Raw genomic sequence first — 18,860 nt, forward strand, 5'->3', positions numbered from 1 at the left:
CTTTCTCTTATCCCTTCTCTAGAAAGAAAATCCTGTGTGTCCTTAATGCAGTTGAAGCCCATTTGGCTGGTAAAAGCAAAGGCACACTTTGAAATGTGAGCACCCGATCACGTTTGATGCATGAAGAACCAGGAACATCAGCACAGCCATATATTGAAGCTGAGCTTTGAAAATAAGAGTCTGTGTATTAGAAAGTATTTACTTACTTCTGTCACAATTCACATACTTCAGAGAAAAAAAAAATCTACTCTAAATCAAGCAGTGAGAACTAGTTTACACCTGTGCTACGTTTTCAGTCTGCACATTTGAGCACACACACCTGTTATCAAGGGAATCATAGAATGGTCTGGGTTGGAAGGGACCCCAAGGATCATAGAGCTCCAACCCCCCTGCCACAGGCAGGGCCACCAACCTCCAGGCCTGGATCTACACAAGGCTGCCCAGGGCCCCATCCAACCTGGCCTTGAACACCTCCAGGGACGGGGAATCCACTACCTCTCTGGGCAGCCTGTTCCAGCACCTCACCACTCTTTCTGTAAAAAACTTCCCCCTAATATCTAATCTAAACCTTCCCTCCTTTAGCTTTAGTCCATTCCCCCTTGTCCTGCCATTATCTGCTCTTTTAAAAAAGTCGAATCCCCTCCTGCCTATAAGCTCCCTTCAGGTACTGGCAGGCTGCAATGAGGTCCCCCCGCAGCCTTCTCTTCTCCAGGCTGAACAAGCCCAGTTCCCTCAGCCTCTCTTTGTAGGGCAGGTGCTCCAGCCCTACAATGCTTGTTACATTGAATGAATGTTACAGTAAAGGATGAATGTTACAGTAAAGGATTAAAATCAATTAGCAGTTCATTCCATGGCTGCTCTGGACGGTGCTTTATGGTGAAAGTGAAGTCAGGTGTGTCCCTGTTTAAACTGAAGGCCAAGTTGCTACTGGCAAAATAATTGTGTCTGTAGTAAAACAGTACAAAAGGTGATTCTGACACTAGTGGAACCAGCCTTAGTCTGTGGCCTGTAGCCACCGGGCTTCCCTCTTGCATTGGGGTGTCTGTGTCTGTAAGCAAAAGTCTCAAGCTTGCTCAGCCTTACAGCGATATGCCAGGCGGGCGAGGTAAAACTATGTTCAGGAGCCTGCTGACAGGTAAGCAGTCTGGATAAACATGTGCCAGTGTTTCAACGTATACTTGTGTGTGCCTCCTCTTTAGTTTATTAGAATAGGTGTAGTGTGAGAGTCCTTAAACCTTGGAAGTCTTTCCCAATAACTGGTAAAACAGCACAAAGCTTTCTCCCCAACTCTGTGTCCTCTAGAAGATTTAAGGTCCTCATTTTCTCTCTTATGCTAAAGATGGAATGCATCTTCATACAGCAGGGTCAACAATCTTGGCTGGGGCGTGCTGTGGCAGAGCCATGTGTAACTGAAGCATGTCTCTCAAGTTGTTCTTCCCCACAGAAGTAGCCATTAGGAGGTTTTCTGAGGAAATTTGGTGGTATTAGATTCTTGATGGAACTTGTTTTGCATGTATTGACGTGACCTGATGATGCTTAAGGCACATTTTGTGACAAGTTATGCTTGGGCTTTATTTGAAAGAGGTTACAATTTGAAAAAAGTGAAGTTCAAAGGATTCTTAAGGATGTTTGTTTTCCTTTAGTTATATTAATTCTGTATTTGCTTTTGTAGCATGCAATCAAACAACAAACAAACGTGCCTAAAATAGTTAAGAAATTTTCAACAAAACAGTGCCAAATTCTTTCCTTAACTAAATTCACTAGTTACAGACATTGAGCAAATACATCTAGGTTTGTTACACTTGTGGTTTAGAGATGCATCTCTGAAACCTGCCATTTTTTCTGGCAACAGCCTGTCCTTTTGAGTATTTCAAATTTCATTTACCAAACGAAATCAGCATAATTTCAAACTTCAGTAATTAAAAACTAGCTTTTTGCGTGAAAGAGCTACTAGAAATGGTTATCCTTCCTAACATGCAAAAGCTGTGAATTTGATCACAGCCTGGTTTTGTCTGCTTCAGGATGGTTTTTTTTTTAAAAGGCACCTCAAGGTCTCAGGTTTTGTAGTGTGGATTTAATTAGAAGAAAAATGTAATTATGAATTGACTCATGAAGAGAAATGGAAAATACCTGCACTATGTGTGTGCAGATGGTTGACAAAGGTCAGTACTATAAATCCAACATACAGAACTTCTAGATGAGTGTTAACAGAGTTTATTCATTAGCTGCAGGAGCAGTGCTGTTTGTTTCCTCTAAGGATCACGTGGTCAGCAGAACTTAGTCATGTATGCATGATTTTATGGCTTCAGTTTACAATGAAGGACAGCTTAGCTCAGAAGACCTGTAACTGGTTTGTATGGCTAACTGTCTGCCTTGCTCCTCTCTGACCAAGAGTGGCTCAGCTGCGTCTGAGGCAGGTGCTAAACCTCTGCAGCTCAGCATAAGGTAAACCAGCACTCATTTCAGTTTCCTTAATACAGCATCCTGTAATTTGCAGTAGCTTAACAGCTGCTGCATGAGCAGCTGAGCTGTTCTTACAGCAGGAGAGGACAGCTGGGGAGGAGGAATCATGGCAGCCATCCTAATTTTAAGCAAAACAAGGAAAAGAATATTTAAATGCTCCATGCCCAGTTTCTCTGCATAGAATCTCGATAAAGAGTTTGCTAGCAATCTTTACAAAGGCTTCAGATGTTGACATGGAATCCATAATCCTGTGGCATAGCAATGAGTATCTCTACAAATCAGCTCTGGCTCATAGATGACACATTTGCTATTCCATTAACGCTCAATTCACTTTTTCCATTTAGTTTAAAACAGTGATCCTAAGATGTAAAATGTGATCTTGTAAAATGTTGGTATAGGATGAGTGTCATCTCAGATTTACAAAACCCTTCTCTGTACAGTTAGTTTTTTTCCTGTGGCAGCTCTGGGGACTTAGCATGGGATCAGAGACAAGGTGGATGTCTGTATCGTCATCAGTAATTGCACAGATCAGTTAACAGCTTTGTTAATGACTGCACTAGAAACAAATAGTCTGGCTATTGTAACCCTGCAGCATTAAGAATAAAAATTAAATATTAATTTACATACAGTCTGTTTTCTATTGTATTGACATGTTCCTGGCCATACTGTCACTTCATCTGACATTCCCAAGGAGAGCTCTGTTGCCAACTTTCCTGCATCCTGAGTCACTTGCAGGACCTGAAAAAAATTCTAAAGCCTCTTACAATGCTGCTTTGTTACAGGAAAGACAGTCCTCTAAGTCCTCAGCCAAAACTAGTTGCAGTTATATCACTGTGAAGGGTACGTGAATGCCACACAGTGTGTTAATAATGATAAATTTACAGGTGCTTCATGTTTTGATTGTTTGCAGAGTGTGAGACCCACACCACAGAACGAAGCTATAACAGTACATTTCAAGCCAGTTACGTTAAAAGCCTCTGAAAGTAAATATACCAAAGTTGCAAGTATTAGCTTTGATGGTAAGTACTGCTCCTCTCTTCTTGGAACTTGTCAAGTGCTGCTTGAAACTCGTGGAAACTTCATGAACCAGTTGCCCTCTCTTAACAAAATGTTACTGGTAATTTTATAGAAGGAAATGGAATTTTCCTACCTGTAAAAGGCTTACATTTCTTTTAACTTCAGTTATTTCTGGGGGGATTGTCTTAGTTTTGAGAAATCCTAACAAACCAGGACGTTTCCTCGCAGTAATGTGTATTAGAGGAGAGTATTTGGGTTTGCTCATTGATCCTTCCAAAGCTTAAAAAAAGAATCAAAACTCTGTTTGGCTCTTGAGAACCTCACTGTGAAAGTTGGCTTATTTTATTTTGCTGCCTTGAATTCATATTAAAGAAGAAGGGAGGTAAAAGTGGACAAAACCTTTTATTGGTACCTTTCCTACAAAGATGCTTTATGTATGCTGATGCTGACTTTCATTTATATCATTATGAAAAAGTGTTGGGTTATTTTCCTCTACACAGTGTGACTGTAAATACTATGCTGACATTTTGAAGAAAGACAGCACCGTTTTTTTTTAATGGATATTTTAATGAATGTTTAGAATGCTGTTGACCTATTCAGGTATTCCTGCTTTAAAGTACTAGTTGGTGCTGTAAGTTTTTCTGCCAGGATTTGATAAGAATAGAAATGTATAGGAGGAATGTCTTTCATTTCAGAGACATAATTTTAGAAGTTGAATGGATAGTGAGGAGAAGTTTCATATTTATTGATTAGCACTTTAGATGTTTAATAGCTTAGAATTTGTAAGATGAGTGAAGTATGTTTTAGCCTATAAATAAATTACGAAATAGCTGAGTTCTGTCAATCTGAAGCGGTAATATGTTCAGATTTTGAAGATGAAGGGAATTGTTATATGAGTACCTACTGACTAACATATCGTAGGTGGATCTTGGAAGGAATGGTAGTTGCAGAGAAGTGCCCAGTCAAGTTTGGCTTAAGGGACTGACTTGGTGAAATCTTCTCAGTGAAGCAGCCAGCTCTAGATACTGCCTATTTCATCTGACTTAATACATGTAGGGGCTTCAGGGGCTGTTCATTTCTCCTAACTAGTATTGGAATCCTTCGACTGCCGATATTGCTAGCAGGCTACCATTGCTTGTTCTGCCATCTTGGAGCACACCTGTGAGCACCATTCTCCGTGCTTGTGAAGTCTGGGTTCTTACATGGTTCCTCATTCTATTTCTGGAAAGTTGATGTCTTAGATTTCTTCACTGTTAAAATGTTGCTGCATTCCTGGCCCAAAGTCCTGCTGGACTGGTAGTTCTGAGTGAGAAGCCCAGCCATCTCAAGTTTCTGTTCTGTTACTGGATGGATAAGTGTATTCCATACCCCTATGAAATATTCAGTCCTCTGGATACGTCCAAGTTACTTATTTGGCAGAAACAACCAGGCTTTCTCTTGTCATAGATAAGTCTGCTAACTCAGGCAGGTCAACTAATTTGTCAGGCTTAAGAGGGAGGAATTCAGAACTCAGATCGTTTACTTCCAAGACTTATTCCATGTCAGTTGCTTATTGAGTTTTCCTTTTCCATGATGTTTCATTTTTGGGCTAGATCTGTGTTTTTATTTTTCTACTCATGCTAGTCTAACCTGATGGATTTTTGTATTATTTTTTTCATTTTTTTTTGTTTGTTTGCTTTTTTTTTTGTCTGCTTTAACAAACTTCTTGTATTATTGTGTGTTCAGCCTCAAAAGCAAAAAAACCATCACAGTCTACTGGGAAAATAACTGTTAAAGCAAAAGAGAAGAGCTACTCCAAACTTGAAATACCTTATCAAGCAGAAGTGTTGGATGGGTAAGCTTACAGTAATTGAATATAGTTCAAAACCTAAATGCTGTAAATTAGCTGATGTAGCAGGGATTTCAGCCTTTTAATGGGAAGAGGGGATATAAAGAGCTGATACCCAAGTTTTCTGAATGTGGAGTCTGAATCATTTGGAACTACAATTACTTGTTTGATTTTTGTCTGTTTTTACATGAGTAGATGAGGTCATCTTAATAATGCATAAGCGGGTTTCAAGGCTTGGGTTCAAAGTGAGCTTTGTGAGTTCTGTTTCAGAACACTAGAAGGCTGCAGATGAGACATCTTAGAAACATAGCACTGGAAATTTTTCTGGTTTTTCATTTGCTGTTCTATCACTATATGAAGTAAGGGTAGAGAAAATAGTTTTGGTTTTAATCAAAAATTTGGAAGAACTGACAGTGGTTCCTTTTTTAATTTATTCACAAAGCATGGCTGATTTGAGTTTGAATTATTGTTGAAATGAGGTGCTACTTAATCAGAAGAACTGATAGAGTGTATTGAAAACAAAGAAACTAAACCTTACCTATGAGCATTTTTGTGCTGCAGATGCCTGATTTAGTTATTAAAGAATATGCATGATTTTCAAACTGCCTTAAATGCTTCAGCACTTCCTTTTATTCCTCCTAATGTGGCGATTCACCTATTTTCTTATCTCATTAGAATTACTTAATAACCCTGTAGTGCTGGTAATATAGTTTCAGCATACAGCAGGTTATGTACCTTTTTACTGTTTCATTGCATGAATTCTAGTCTTTTGTGTAAGAAAAACAATTTATGTTTGAGTAAAGTCTGTATTTTTCTTGTGGTGTTTTCCCTCAATAGGTATTTAGGATTTGATCATGCTGCCACACTCTTTCACATCCGTGACAGTGCTGCTGATTCTGTGGAAAGACTGATCTATTTAACAAACACATTCAATTTTGCAGTCCTTATACATGATGTTGTATTGCCAGAAGAAGCAAAACCAATGTTTAAAGTAAGTCCCATTTCAGTGAACATTTTACCTCATAGTAAACGTTTCAGTGCTGTTGAATTGTAACACTGATCTTCATTGTTCACTGATCTAGGTCCAGAACTTCAGTAAACCAGTCTTAATTCCACCTAATGAATCCAGATACATTTTTACACTTCGTTTTATGCCTTCCACATCATCTGTTCATGTAGATAATAATATTTTGCTTATCACCAATGCTTCTAAATTTCATCTACCTGTACGAGCATACACAGGATTTTTAGATGTAAGTATTTTTCTTTTTTTTAAGTTACTTTAGTCTAATTAAAGGCAGACTTCATAGGATTGTTTTTCATTTTTTCTTCTATTCCTACAAGATGATGGCTTTTGTAATTTCAAAGCTATTTTATGAGTTGTTTCCTTAAACAGCTTCAGTTACCTATGAAAAATTCTTTTTGTTCTCTTCAGTTTTACGTAGAAAATGTATAGAATTTTGAGATTGTGTTAGACTTGTTAATCTATCTGTTAATGAGCTTAGAGTTTGAGCACATTTTATATTTAACTTACACTACAATACCTTTATCAATCCTTCCAGTACTTTGTACTGCCTCCAAAAACTGAGGAACGATTTATAGATTTTGGCATATTGAGTGCAACAGAAGCTACCAGCATTTTATTTGCAGTCATCAACAGCAATCCAATAGAGGTAAGGGTGCATTTATTTTTAGTTTGCCTTATAAAAAATTTACGTCACTGTTGTTACTGAAAACAGTACCTTTTGTTCTTTTGAAGCTGGCTGTAAAAAGTTGGCATATTATAGGGGATGGTTTGGCCATAGAACTTCTAACAACTGAAAAGGGAAACAGAACAACCATAATTGCAAACCAGCATGAGCTACAGAATGCTAGTGCATCCGATCAGTCTTCAGTAAGTAATCCTTTGGCTTCATTGCTTAAAGCTAGATTTAGGAGGGGGGAAAAAGAGACCAATCTATGTGACTTCTTGCAGTTTCCTTTGGGGAGGGGGGGAAAATAAGAGTTTAATTTTTGACTGAATTGCAATACGATAAAGCATGTAGAATTCTTGCAGCCTGTATTAAGCAGCAGTGTTATGTACAGATTGATTAGACTTTGAAAGGGGAAGCTCAGTGACCTCCATGCCCTCAGATAATGCTTTATCATTCATCTGGTAAGAGTGGAATTTATCACCTCAAGGAACAGATAATTTCTGTGTTAGAAACTTAACTGTCTTACCACTGACAGTTGTTTCAAATGGCCTTTGATTCAGTTTAAAGAAATAAGAGGATGTTGGGTATGTTTTTCAGTGAAGTTGCTTTCCATTTAACGGAATACAGTGGGTGATGCTCTTTCTACCATTCACAGGTGATACTAGCCTCAGGCTATTATGCTGTATTTAGAGTAAAACTCATAGCGAAAGAACTTGAAGGAATTCATGATGGAGCTGTACAAATCACAACAGATTACGAGGTATATTTATTGTCTGTTCCTGGGTGTTGCACAAATGAGATGGTATTTAAGCATGAAGCTTTAAGAGTTAACAGATTGTAATATTGGGGAGAAGCTGAGGCTGGAAGGGACCTTTGGAGGTTGGGTTGTCTCTGCAAGGTAACCCTACATCCAATGACAGCAGTGCTACTTAGGCTGTGTCTTCTCTGAAGGAATGGAGAATGACATAATTTATGATTTTCATCTGGCTTTCAAAAATACCTATTTAGATCTGACCAAATGCTTTGAGGTATGGGCTCTTCAATGACTTGACTCATCCTCAGAGTGTCAGTGCATGGATCTTTTGGCATGGTACATGCTGACAGCGTGCTCTTTGGTACGTTATCAGTTACTGAAATGGAACTGTAATTTCAGAGGTTTTTCTGCCAAAACTCAGTGTAAAAGTTTTGGGAAAACTGCAGTTTGCCAACAGTACACGAAGCAGAGTTCTGACACTGCAATTAGTAAGGGAGAGAATAACAACCAGTTAATTCTCAACTTCATATGCCTTTCCTGTTAATAAATTATTTTGCAGAAGAGAGAGATTCTATTACATAATGGAATCTGGTTTAAATATGTGATATATTAAAAATATGGGGAAAAAGTGGCGTGCTGAGCTTATGAAATCAGGAGATTTTATAGCTTATTGTGTGGTAGTGATGAAACAGCAGAAAATAGGAAATTCCTAATCTCTGCTGGTTATCTGAGGTTTTTTTAATATGTTAGGAAATTCCTATTTTCTGCTTATATTTTAATTCTGCTATTGTGTTCTGCATGGAATGGTGCTAAGTATGAGTGAGGAAATGTGTGCTTCCTGACAACAGGGAATGTGTGATCCGAATATGATGATGCTTGGAAATCTTAATTCATGTCTTCACCTTTTCAATGTATATATAAACCTAGAGTATGTTAATATTAGGATTTAATGGTTTTGTTATTCTGTGAAGTTTAGAAGTGGAAGAGACATTTAAAGGCTGAAATGTCAGTATTTTTTCATAAACTTTTCTTCTTTTTTTTTTACCTTCTAGATTTTAACTATACCAGTGAAGGCAGTGATTGCTGTAGGTTCGCTGACCTGCTCCCCAAAACATGTTTTTCTTCCACCTTCTTTTCCAGTAAGTGAGTTGGGTCACAACATTAAATATTTTTTTGCTGTATTTTCTTATTTATCAGTTCTTTTCAAGAGAAGCCATTCTCTTGAACTGTTGTGTGTCAAATTGCTGGAGAGATTGTGCTGCTGAACTGGTACAATTCAGTTTGTTGCTGTTTTGGTGGAGTATTTTCCCCATACATCCCAAGCATGGGTTATCCCTACATCTCCTCTACTGCCCACTTGAATGGGATCTTGGGATCCTGATATGATCCCAAACCTGATTCTTTGCAGCTTCACTCTAATGTAGCTGTGGCCAGTTGGTTATTACCAATTCATGTGTGTTAGCACCAAGAGGAAGATGAGCGAGATGAAATTCTATAAATGCAGTTTTCAAATGCCAAAGATGATAAAGTCAGGTAACAAACTGACATTTTGATATAAGAAGTCCTTCCTCTCAGTGGAAACCTTACTGTATTGTTTCCATGATTTTCTTGGGTGTATATGGTGGAGTACCTGAAAGCAAGAAAGCTGTGTGGGCCTACAGCTCCCTGCAAAAGTATGTGAGAGCTGTTGTCATCCTTGCTCCCGCAGCGTTTATTCAGTGAGTGATGGAAACAGCTTCTTTGCTCAAGCTGTTGACCAGATAATGCTTTATTCTTGTTTGGCATTCAGTATAACCATAGAAGTGTGGGCAGTCGGGGCATACTGGCTTTGCAACTGGTATTTCATTGAAGTCTGAACTTCATGTGACTTTCAGATGAGTGGGGAATGCACCATGATGGAAAACCGTAGGGAGAGAGGTTGAAAAGAGGGATGGGGAGAGAGAAGGAAAGGAAAGGAGCAAAAGGAGAAGGAGGTGGTGGTTTTCTTGAAGGATAAAACTGATTCCGTCTGTGTTGGTGGAAATAGGTTTTGTTTCCTTTCCTGTCCTGCATAGTCTCAATTGGACTTCTCATCCAATATCTCCTTAGTATCTCCTACTTATATTACAATTTGTGTATTTTTAAATAGTAATTTTTCACTGGCGCTTTATCAAATGGTTTACCACATGTTGAGTAGATAAATGGTCGTTTTTTGAAGTTATAATGCAATCGGTCTCATCTGAGGAAGGGTAAGTCACTCAGCAGGACTTCAGTGAATCATTGCTACATTTGCCCCATTACCCATTCTGTCTCCCTTCACTGGTGATCTACTTCACCAGTTGTTCTGAAGTCTCTTGCCACTCTTGAGGTCAAACAGTCCTACTTACGGTTGCACAGATCACTTGTTAGTTTTTATCTTCAGGATCTGTGTTTCCTGTTTGACTGTGTGACCTTATTGTTATATGGACCATGAAGTAACTTAATGGTCCGTTTCCTTTATATTACCAAAGATAGAGCAGTTCTATATTCTGTATCCTAATTTGAATATCCCAATTCCTGCCAAGATCATTCTTTCTTTTGAATGCCATATTAACATATTTTATTCTGTTGTGGGCCATAAACAAGTTTGTTTGTTTGTTTTTAAATCTTCCTTTATTTTGTTCTAATAGGAATGGCTAAAGAGCTGCGTGATGTATCAGTATATGCCCACGGTCTTGGTCAGCTTGATTTTTATTTTATTTATTTTATTTTTTATTTTATTCACTTTCTTGGCACTTTTTAACAGGCACTACTTCTGGTAGCACCTGTGTTTCTCAGCCTCGAAGGCATAGCTTCCTTGCCGTCATCTATCTTTCTCATTCCCAGACTGCTGTGATTTTTATTGGCTTCATGCTTTTTTCTAGTAAAGTTTTCACAGAATTATGTTTTTCAGGTGACCTTTGGGCCCCTGCATTTTGTTTGGGAGTATAGATTCAGATACAATTACCACCTTTTGACAAGATTCTACGCTAGTTTCTGTGTTCAAGCCCCAAGACCTTCAGAGCAGTCAGCTTCACTTACTATTTCTGTTAGTTGGTCACTTGGCTCTTTCGCTATTTGAGAACATTAACAGCTGGCTTTCCTTTTTGCTTTCCTTGGTTTTATTTTAAGCTAAACTGTTCATCATTGCATTCACGGTACTCTTTCATCTAGTTGTTCTGTAATGCCTCCATTCCTTAAGAAAATAAGCCTAAAATAGCATCAGTTCTTCTTGTTTTAGTGCTTGGTACAGAAATTTGACAGCTATAACATCCAGGAATAACTAAGTGCTACAATTTTAGTAACACTTGCTTTTCAGTTCATATCTAGGATGTAATTCTCCTGCAGCTGCCTGGTTCCCAGTGCTGGCTGGCTGTTTATAATTTTAGTGTATTCACACCTAAGTCAGATTTCTGATATTGTGATTAAATTTGTCAGCAGAACCCTAACAGTGCAGACAAGCTGTGTAAAGACCAGTGTTTTGATTTAAACAGATGTTAGCTGGGTTGACTTCTGCTTCATAATGTCCTTTTGTAGCTCACGGTGCCACGTCTTGACTCCTCCCTGATCAAAGCTCATCTTTGAGGACCTGTTCTGAATAGCACTGTTCTGTTTTTCTTATTACTGCTGTGTAGAGCCTTCTTCCCTGTCTGTTGTTTCATGTTTAAGTGCTGCATAAGGGTCTTGCACTGTTCATTTGTTCTACAGAGTTTAACGAATCTCTTATCATACCCAACTGGTGGCAGTTTGCTACTCACAGGATTCCACAGACTCAGTTTAACAGGACTATACTGTTTAGAGATTTATTCTTGTAGTTTCTTCACCTCTGTAGTTGCTACTATTGAGGCTGTGCAGGTTTTGGCAGGTAGAGTTCACTTTTTTTCACAGTAGTTATTATAGTGCTGTGTCTTGATTTTTGGGCTGCAAACACATTTGTGTTGATAGCACAGGAACGGTTTTGTTCTGCTGAGCAGCGCTTACTCAGAGCCAAGGCCTCTGCTTCTCACCTCACCCCACCAGTGAGTAGGCTGGGGGTGCACAAGGAGTTGGGAGGGGACACAGCCGGGACAGCTGGCCCAGACTGGCCAAGGGGATATTCCATGTCGTCATGCTCAGCATATAAAGCTGGGCGAAGGTTGCTGGGGTGGGGGATGTGTGCTTCTGCTTGAGGACTGACTTGGCAACGTTCAGTTAGTGGTGAGCAAGTGTTTTCATTTGCATTACTTGTCTTCCTTGGGTTTTATTTGCCTCTCTTTGTTATTTGCCTTTTAATTATAATTTTTTCTTTTCCTTATAATTATTATTATCATTATTGTTGTTGTATTTCAGTAACAAAACTGTTCTTACCTCAGCTCACAAGATTTCTCACTTCTAACCTGCTAATTCTGTTTCCCCATCCTGTTGCAGGGGAGGGACTCTGCGGTGCTTACTTGCTGCCTGGGGTTAAACCATCACAGTCACTGTTTCCTAAGGCCACGGTCAAATTTTGAGCCTGCAGAAGTGCAGCTCTCCCACCTCTCTGTTTTAGTCCTTACCTTGAGAACTTTTTAAAAAGCTGAAAGTGTTGATTGAAGGGGAACGTTAAAAGCTCTAGTCTTAGGTAGTGAAATTCCCTTGGCTTCATATATTTTATATAAATCTGAAATCTTGACATTGGTCCTGAGTTGTGCTTTTTGTTTTGTTTTTTATATATTCTTATTCTTACTTGTCATGGTTGGGTTTGTAGATAAGGTGAAAACCACCTATGGAATCATTGATTTATGAGTGAGGGCAGGAGAGAGCTTGAGCACTGCAATGGTTCTGATCATGACACACAGTTCCGTGCTTAAAAGATAGCGTAATGTTTGGTGCAGAAGAGGAGGCCAGCTCTGAAAGTGTGGGGAAAAAACTTCCATTCTTTTCTTTGTAAATGTAATTTTAGTGCCTACTGTCTTAATTTCATTGGAAATGGGAAGGAGGATTGTATTTTTTTTTGTTAAATGCTCTCTGTCACCGGTAGTTTTTGTAACCTGCAGCTTCACTCTGCTTTACCTTACAGTTTATTTCTAATTAGTAGCAACTACTACATCTCGTACAAGAAGCTTGTTTCCCTTGCCTTTCCTCCTCTAGTGCATTTAACATGATTTGGTTGAGCAGAGCTGTTGTCCTAGCTCTTCAAGACACTTAAAGTGTATTTATTTTTTGAAAGAGGGATGAACTGTGGGAGCAGATGGAGGGGAGAATGTCAGTTCACAGAAACTTACCTTGAAGTTTTACAAGTGGCTGCTTTGTTTTAAGATAGCATAGTTTAAAATCTCAAAGTTAGCTCTGTTGTGGTCTTTTCCAGCCTGCATAAATAAATACATGTGCTAGGGAAAATGCATATCCTGCAGACTTCTTTCATCCTTTCCTTTCTTTAGGGGAAAGTAGTTCACCAGAGCCTGAACATTATGAACTCCTTTTCTCAGAAAGTGAAAATACAACACATACGTTCCCTGTCAGAAGATGTAAGGTTTTATTACAAGAGGCTAAGAAGTAACAAAGAAGATTTAGAGCCAGGGAAAAAATCAAAGGTTTGTTTGTGCCTTATTTCTATACATTTATAAGTTCTCTCTTACACATGCCATATGTTAAGTTTCTGTGGTCATCAGAAACCTCCTTTTCCCTTTGGTTATACGTATTGTGCAGCTTCTCAACTGATCTACTCTTCTGTCTTGCAGATTGCAAATATTTATTTTGATCCTGGTTTGCAGTGTGGAGATCGTTGTTATGTAGGACTGCCTTTTCTATCCAAATGTAAGTAATGTTCAACTTTCTGATGAAAATCTTTTTAAAAAACCCAAAAAACTTTCTCCTTAAGCAGTGATTTTACATAAAAGTTTGATAACCGCATTATTTCTTAAAGCGGAATCTAAAGTCCAGCACAGCGTAGCGATGCAGGAAGATGCATGGGATTCTGACTGGGATTTGCACGAGAATTTATTCAAAGAATGGACAGAAATCAAAGAGAACTCAAGCCATAGGTAAGTATTCTATTCCCGCTACTTTCTAGGCCCTTAAGTCACTAGATAATTCTGTTATGTGTGCTCTTATAAAATACATGGTTTCTTACTATTGCAGTGCTATTTGAGAGGGGGCCAAGGAGGTACTTGGCCTTCTTCAAAACCTTTAAAAAGAACTTTTGTAAAAGTTAAAAACCAGCAATCATGTCCTTAAGTCAAACACGACACTGTAAGCTACTGTTCACTGGAGTGTGCTGCAGTTCTCAAGAAGATGGCAGCAGCAAGGCAGCCTCTACTCTGCAAAAATTTCCTGGAACTGATTATACTGTTTGTGCAGCATCCCTGCTTTAATCTGTTTTGAAGTAGTGCCCTCAGTGTGCCTCTGATATTCCATAAGGTTTTCTATTGCTGCTATTCTGAGATTATTGCATTTCAGTGAATTTATTAAACTGCTTGGGGGCTTCTCCTTGAGATTTGCTAAATAGGTGATTTGTGATTGCTATTTAATTTTTAGAAAGAGTCAGACTCTATAGGCTGCTATATACCTTTTAAACATCTGCCTTCTCATACATCAAGTGACTTCATCCCCAAGAAACATATGTTAGCGTTAACAGCAAGCATGTCTCTCGTGCTGCCAGCCATCAAGACGGCCCTGTCAAAAAAGGGGTGCAAGTTTGCAGAGAATCCACTGACTCTGTGCAGCTGAATAGTGAAACAAAAGCATACCTCCTTTATGACTTTTTTGTTCTAATGCTGACACAGTAATAACTCCTAAACAAATTTGATTTGAACAGAATCCTCTGTTTAGGCACTCTGATAGCTTTGAAGCATTTCCTACCACCTACAGTAAGAGGACAGTAAAGGAAAATCCTTTAAAAAAACTACTTCTGAAAAAGTAGCAGTTGTTGATACAGTATACAGTGCCATAATGTTATTTAATATAATGCATAATCTAGCATAATCTAGAATATGTGATGCTTTTAAAGAGCATTAAAATTAACCAGCTATCTGAGGTAGCATTCAGCAAAGGAGAAACTGCTCCTTCTGAATCCACAGGGGTTCAGACTTGGGCATTGTGAGTCCCTCCAAAACACTTCTCTAGGTTTGAAGTCAGGCGTTTCGTCTGTTTTGCTGTGGTGCTGTTAGTCGTGTTTCAGCTCCTGGTGGAGAGCTTGTCAGAGAAGAGGAAGCAAATCTGTTGCAGAAGTTGGGCAATAGCAAAGAATGTAATTCACTGATGGAAACAGTCACTGACGCCCAGTGTGACTTGTTCAGATTTGCTTTAGATTTGTGAGGCAGGAGTGTGATGCCCGGACACATGCTCCATGTGTCGCTGCAGCTAGAGCACACGTACAGACACACTGCACGTTGCACATGTGTGGGCACAATACGTTTTCTGGATAGGGGCTGTCTGGGCATTGTATTGGAAACAGAATGTAGCAGGACCAACGTTCTTCCTTTCTGCTGTTTATAACTTTGCAGAAAAAGAATTTAAGAATATAATAGATTTAGATTGGTAGGAAAACCACACCAAAATATATTTGATGATTTGCAATCAGAAGAGCTAGGCACTTCCTAGTGAAGGATAAATTTGTGTGCCTCTGTCCAGGGGGCAGTGATTTAAGAGAAATGCAAATACTGACAGATTTGTGATGCAGAGCAGAAGTCCTGCCATGCTTTCTGCTCACCTTTAGTTGAGCCATAACAGAACTTGGAACGGATGGATGTTGGCAACGATACTTAAATAAAGAACATCTTTAGAGTCTCATATGGCATGTTTGGGGGGTTTGTATTGCGCTTTTTCATAGTGGTATATATGGGCAGAGCTCAATGTTTTTCTTCAATTGTATATAAATACAATGTATTATGCTGTTTCTCAAACTGTGCTTTTAAGCACTCTGATTTTTCCAGGTCTTTCTGATTTTAATCCTGTAAAGTGAGGCCCCTGACTTTTCTTTTCTAGGCTGAATGCTGTATTCGAAGTAGATACAGATCTTCAGAAGGATGTCCGGTTGAAAATTTCAGCAGAAATGGCCTGGCCTTCCATACTTAGTTCACCCCGCCACCTAAGCTTCCCTCTCACCAACACAAACAGCTCAGCAGTAAGTTGTTCTGCTGATAGTATCATGGTGCAGGGACTGTGTTTTTTAATAGCTGCTTCTAATTACATTAACCCCAACGTGAACGTTACTCATACTGTGTTTCTGAATAGGAAGAAGAAATTTTCTTAGAAAATCCAGCTGACGTTCCTGTGTACGTTCAGTTCATCCCTGTAGCCCTTTATTCCAACCCATCCACCTTTGTTGACAAACTGTTGGAACGGTAAGTGTTGTTCTAGAGCAGTTGGGCCCTTCTCACCGTTCTGCAAAGAACCCGTGCAGCTTTTGGCAGCTCTGTGGGTAGTTACGGGTTTGGCTGCTTGTGGGATTTGAATCCCTAGCCCGGCCTGGAACTGAATCCAGGCTGATTGCCATTGAGTGCACATCTGTGTGTCTTGCTAAGCTAAACTCTTGCTTGTGTGTCTTCCTTAATGTGAAGTGTGAGTGGGGGAATCAGAAAAATTGCGTGGTCCTTTCAGCTGCGTGCTGCTCAAGTCCTACCACCAGGTCTTGATTTGCACTAATCCTTAAGATCCGGGCATGTCATTGTCTTCCCTGATGTGGAGGAGAAAGCAAATAAAGCATCTCTGTTTCAGGTTTAATTTGAGTAAGCCAACAAATTTCAACCTGAGGACTCTAGAGTTCCAGGTCTTCAGAAATTGCGTAAGTATTTCAATACGTTCATTAAGGTATTGAGGTATTCTAACATCTTACTATGAGTTCAGTTGTACGTGTCTTCAGATTTAGGTATTGGGGTGTGTGAAGAAAGTGACACTTCTGTTGGATATTTTCAGGGAAGTAGGAGAAGTGGCATTTCTTCAAATGTAACAGTTAAAATGTCGCTTTTTCTCTATGTTTACATTAGAATAGGATTGCAGAAGTTACAGGAAAATGCATTTATTCATTCTGTTACTGATACAGGATTGTTTGCTTTGGTGTAGTGGTTGTTAGTTCTAAATTTATAAAGAATTGAGTTTCCCATTGCTTTGTTCTTTATTTGAAAGGATTTGAGTTTTGTGGACAACTTTAAGAGTGTGATTTTTTTGATATATAATATGCCACACCCTTAGCACTTTCTTTTCTTGTCCACTACATACACCTTTTCCCCTCCATCTGATGCTTGCACAGCCCTGAAAGGCAAACTTAGCAAAATATACTTTTTTTCAGTAGTTCTTTTATTTTTAAGTTTGCTTTTCCCCCTTTTTTCCTTTACTTGGGAAAAACAAGATTATGAAAATGTTTGAAGTGGAACATTTTGAGGGTAGAAAAATGTTACATAGTGGCTTAATGCTGATGTGGTGTTTAAAATATACATTAAAAAAACTTGTGAACTCTTTCTTCTGGAGCTTTATGAATCCACATGGGTAGTTTAGCTCAGTTCTGGCTTGCAGCGGTGTTCTGCTTTTTAATAAATGCAGGTGGTGTGCTAGTAAGTTGGGAAATTCTTGTGCTTTTGGACAATCTGGTTAAAAAATCCAGTATATGTCATCAGGTAGCACACTTCTTTATGACAAGACCAATTTTCTAGCTAAAATAATGTAATTTCTATCAAATATCTGTAAAAGTTTCCTCTCTTTGAAAGCATGGCTTTGTCTCCCCACTCTCTTAAGGTCCAGCCGCTACAGAGCACTGTAGGACTTACAAAGGGCCTGGCTCGTCATTCAGTTTTAAGCCTGATATTAAAGCCTGGTGAGAGGAAGTCTGTCAAGGTGAAGTTCACCCCAGTTTTTAACAAAACTGTTTCATCATTAGTTGTTATCAGGTATGACAAATGTTTTTGAAAGGAGTGTGAGTTTTTCTGATTACTGTTTCTTTCCTGTGTAAGGTGATACTTGTGATGGGCTGTCAAAAAGCAACTCTTGCTTTTACAAGAATAATTGTAGAATCATTATGTGTCTGGAGAAACATTTAATTTAAATGTTATGGTGATATGTTTGGCAGTAGTTAAACTGCACTCTGTATACAGTAGAATCTGCTGTGATACTTTGAGGCCCGAGTTCCTAAATACACACTACTCTGTCTTGCAAGTGGGGACTCTAGTTACAGATGCCATCTGCAATATCAAGCTGCAGCAGGAGTTCAATCTTTAGTAGGAGGAGCTCTTTTTGAGCAAGTGTTTCACTTTTGTACCAGGTGTGACACGTTCATCTGAGGACAGAACACAAACTTTTACCAGTACCTCACTGGGGTTGTGATTTGAAGGCTACCTTGTGATTTCTTAGGGTTTTGTCTTGCAAACACGGTGTTTGAGACACCCCCCACCCCGCTGTTTACTACCCTATTGTGGGGAATTGTTTGTGGAACTGCTTATATTTCTGTCCTGCTTTAGGATGTAACTTCATGGTCTGGAGAGAAGTTTGCAGGAGCAATAGACTGCATAATCCTGGTATGAATGTTTCCCCTTTTTTTTTGTGCACAGAAATAATTTGACTGTAATGGACGGCATAATAGTACAAGGACAAGGAACGACGGAGAGCTTGAAAGTTGCCGGCAAATCTCCTGGGCCAGGAAGTTCTTTACGCTTTAAAATCACAGAAGCATTATTAAAAGACTGCTCAGAAAGTGAGTACTTTGCAAGCTACTATCATGGACAGAAAAGAAATCAACATTTTACATGTATAACTTGTGGAAATATTTTTTCCCCTTGTTCTAGTGCCCCAGAAATTTAGTTCCCTTTATATACATTAAAATTCCTTCTTCATTCAGTCAGAAAATGAAACATTTTACCTTTTTCATTTTGATGTGAGTGTTAGGAAGGATGAAACAAAAGCTCTTCATCCATTAAAATTCAGGGCAGAGGAGGTGAAGATCCTAGTAAATGTACTAGGACAATCTCAAATTCCTGAATTTAATTGAGTGCATCACAGGTGTGATGTTCTGTTTGTTTGGGGTTGGTTTGGTTTTTCCCCCTCACACCTTCAGAACCAACGTGCACATAGCCAACACGGAAGAAGGTGGGGTGTGTTCCTCAATGGAAATTACACCCCAGCCAGATTCTGTTCTGGGGTGAGAAGCTTTCTGCTCTGT

The 18,860-nt window shown here is 39.0% G+C and overlaps 1 protein-coding gene across 1 annotated transcript in view; it reads left to right on the forward strand.

The window, feature by feature from the left end:
* The window catches only part of TMEM131 (transmembrane protein 131), a 105,691-nt gene that overhangs the window by 63,189 nt on the left and 23,642 nt on the right, over positions 1–18,860 (forward strand). The window contains exons 12-27 of the mRNA XM_084279098.1: positions 3,374–3,482; positions 5,206–5,314; positions 6,146–6,299; positions 6,391–6,561; positions 6,871–6,981; positions 7,068–7,202; positions 7,658–7,762; positions 8,809–8,895; positions 13,153–13,305; positions 13,453–13,528; positions 13,638–13,755; positions 15,698–15,836; positions 15,947–16,056; positions 16,430–16,496; positions 17,444–17,595; positions 18,253–18,395. Of these exons, the coding sequence (XP_084135224.1) occupies positions 3,374–3,482; positions 5,206–5,314; positions 6,146–6,299; positions 6,391–6,561; positions 6,871–6,981; positions 7,068–7,202; positions 7,658–7,762; positions 8,809–8,895; positions 13,153–13,305; positions 13,453–13,528; positions 13,638–13,755; positions 15,698–15,836; positions 15,947–16,056; positions 16,430–16,496; positions 17,444–17,595; positions 18,253–18,395 (1,939 nt within the window). The remainder of the gene's footprint in view (positions 1–3,373; positions 3,483–5,205; positions 5,315–6,145; positions 6,300–6,390; positions 6,562–6,870; positions 6,982–7,067; positions 7,203–7,657; positions 7,763–8,808; positions 8,896–13,152; positions 13,306–13,452; positions 13,529–13,637; positions 13,756–15,697; positions 15,837–15,946; positions 16,057–16,429; positions 16,497–17,443; positions 17,596–18,252; positions 18,396–18,860) is intronic.

The sequence above is a fragment of the Gallinula chloropus genome (assembly GCF_964237585.1).
Source record: "Gallinula chloropus genome assembly, chromosome: 1".
Lineage (NCBI taxonomy): Eukaryota > Metazoa > Chordata > Aves > Gruiformes > Rallidae > Gallinula > Gallinula chloropus.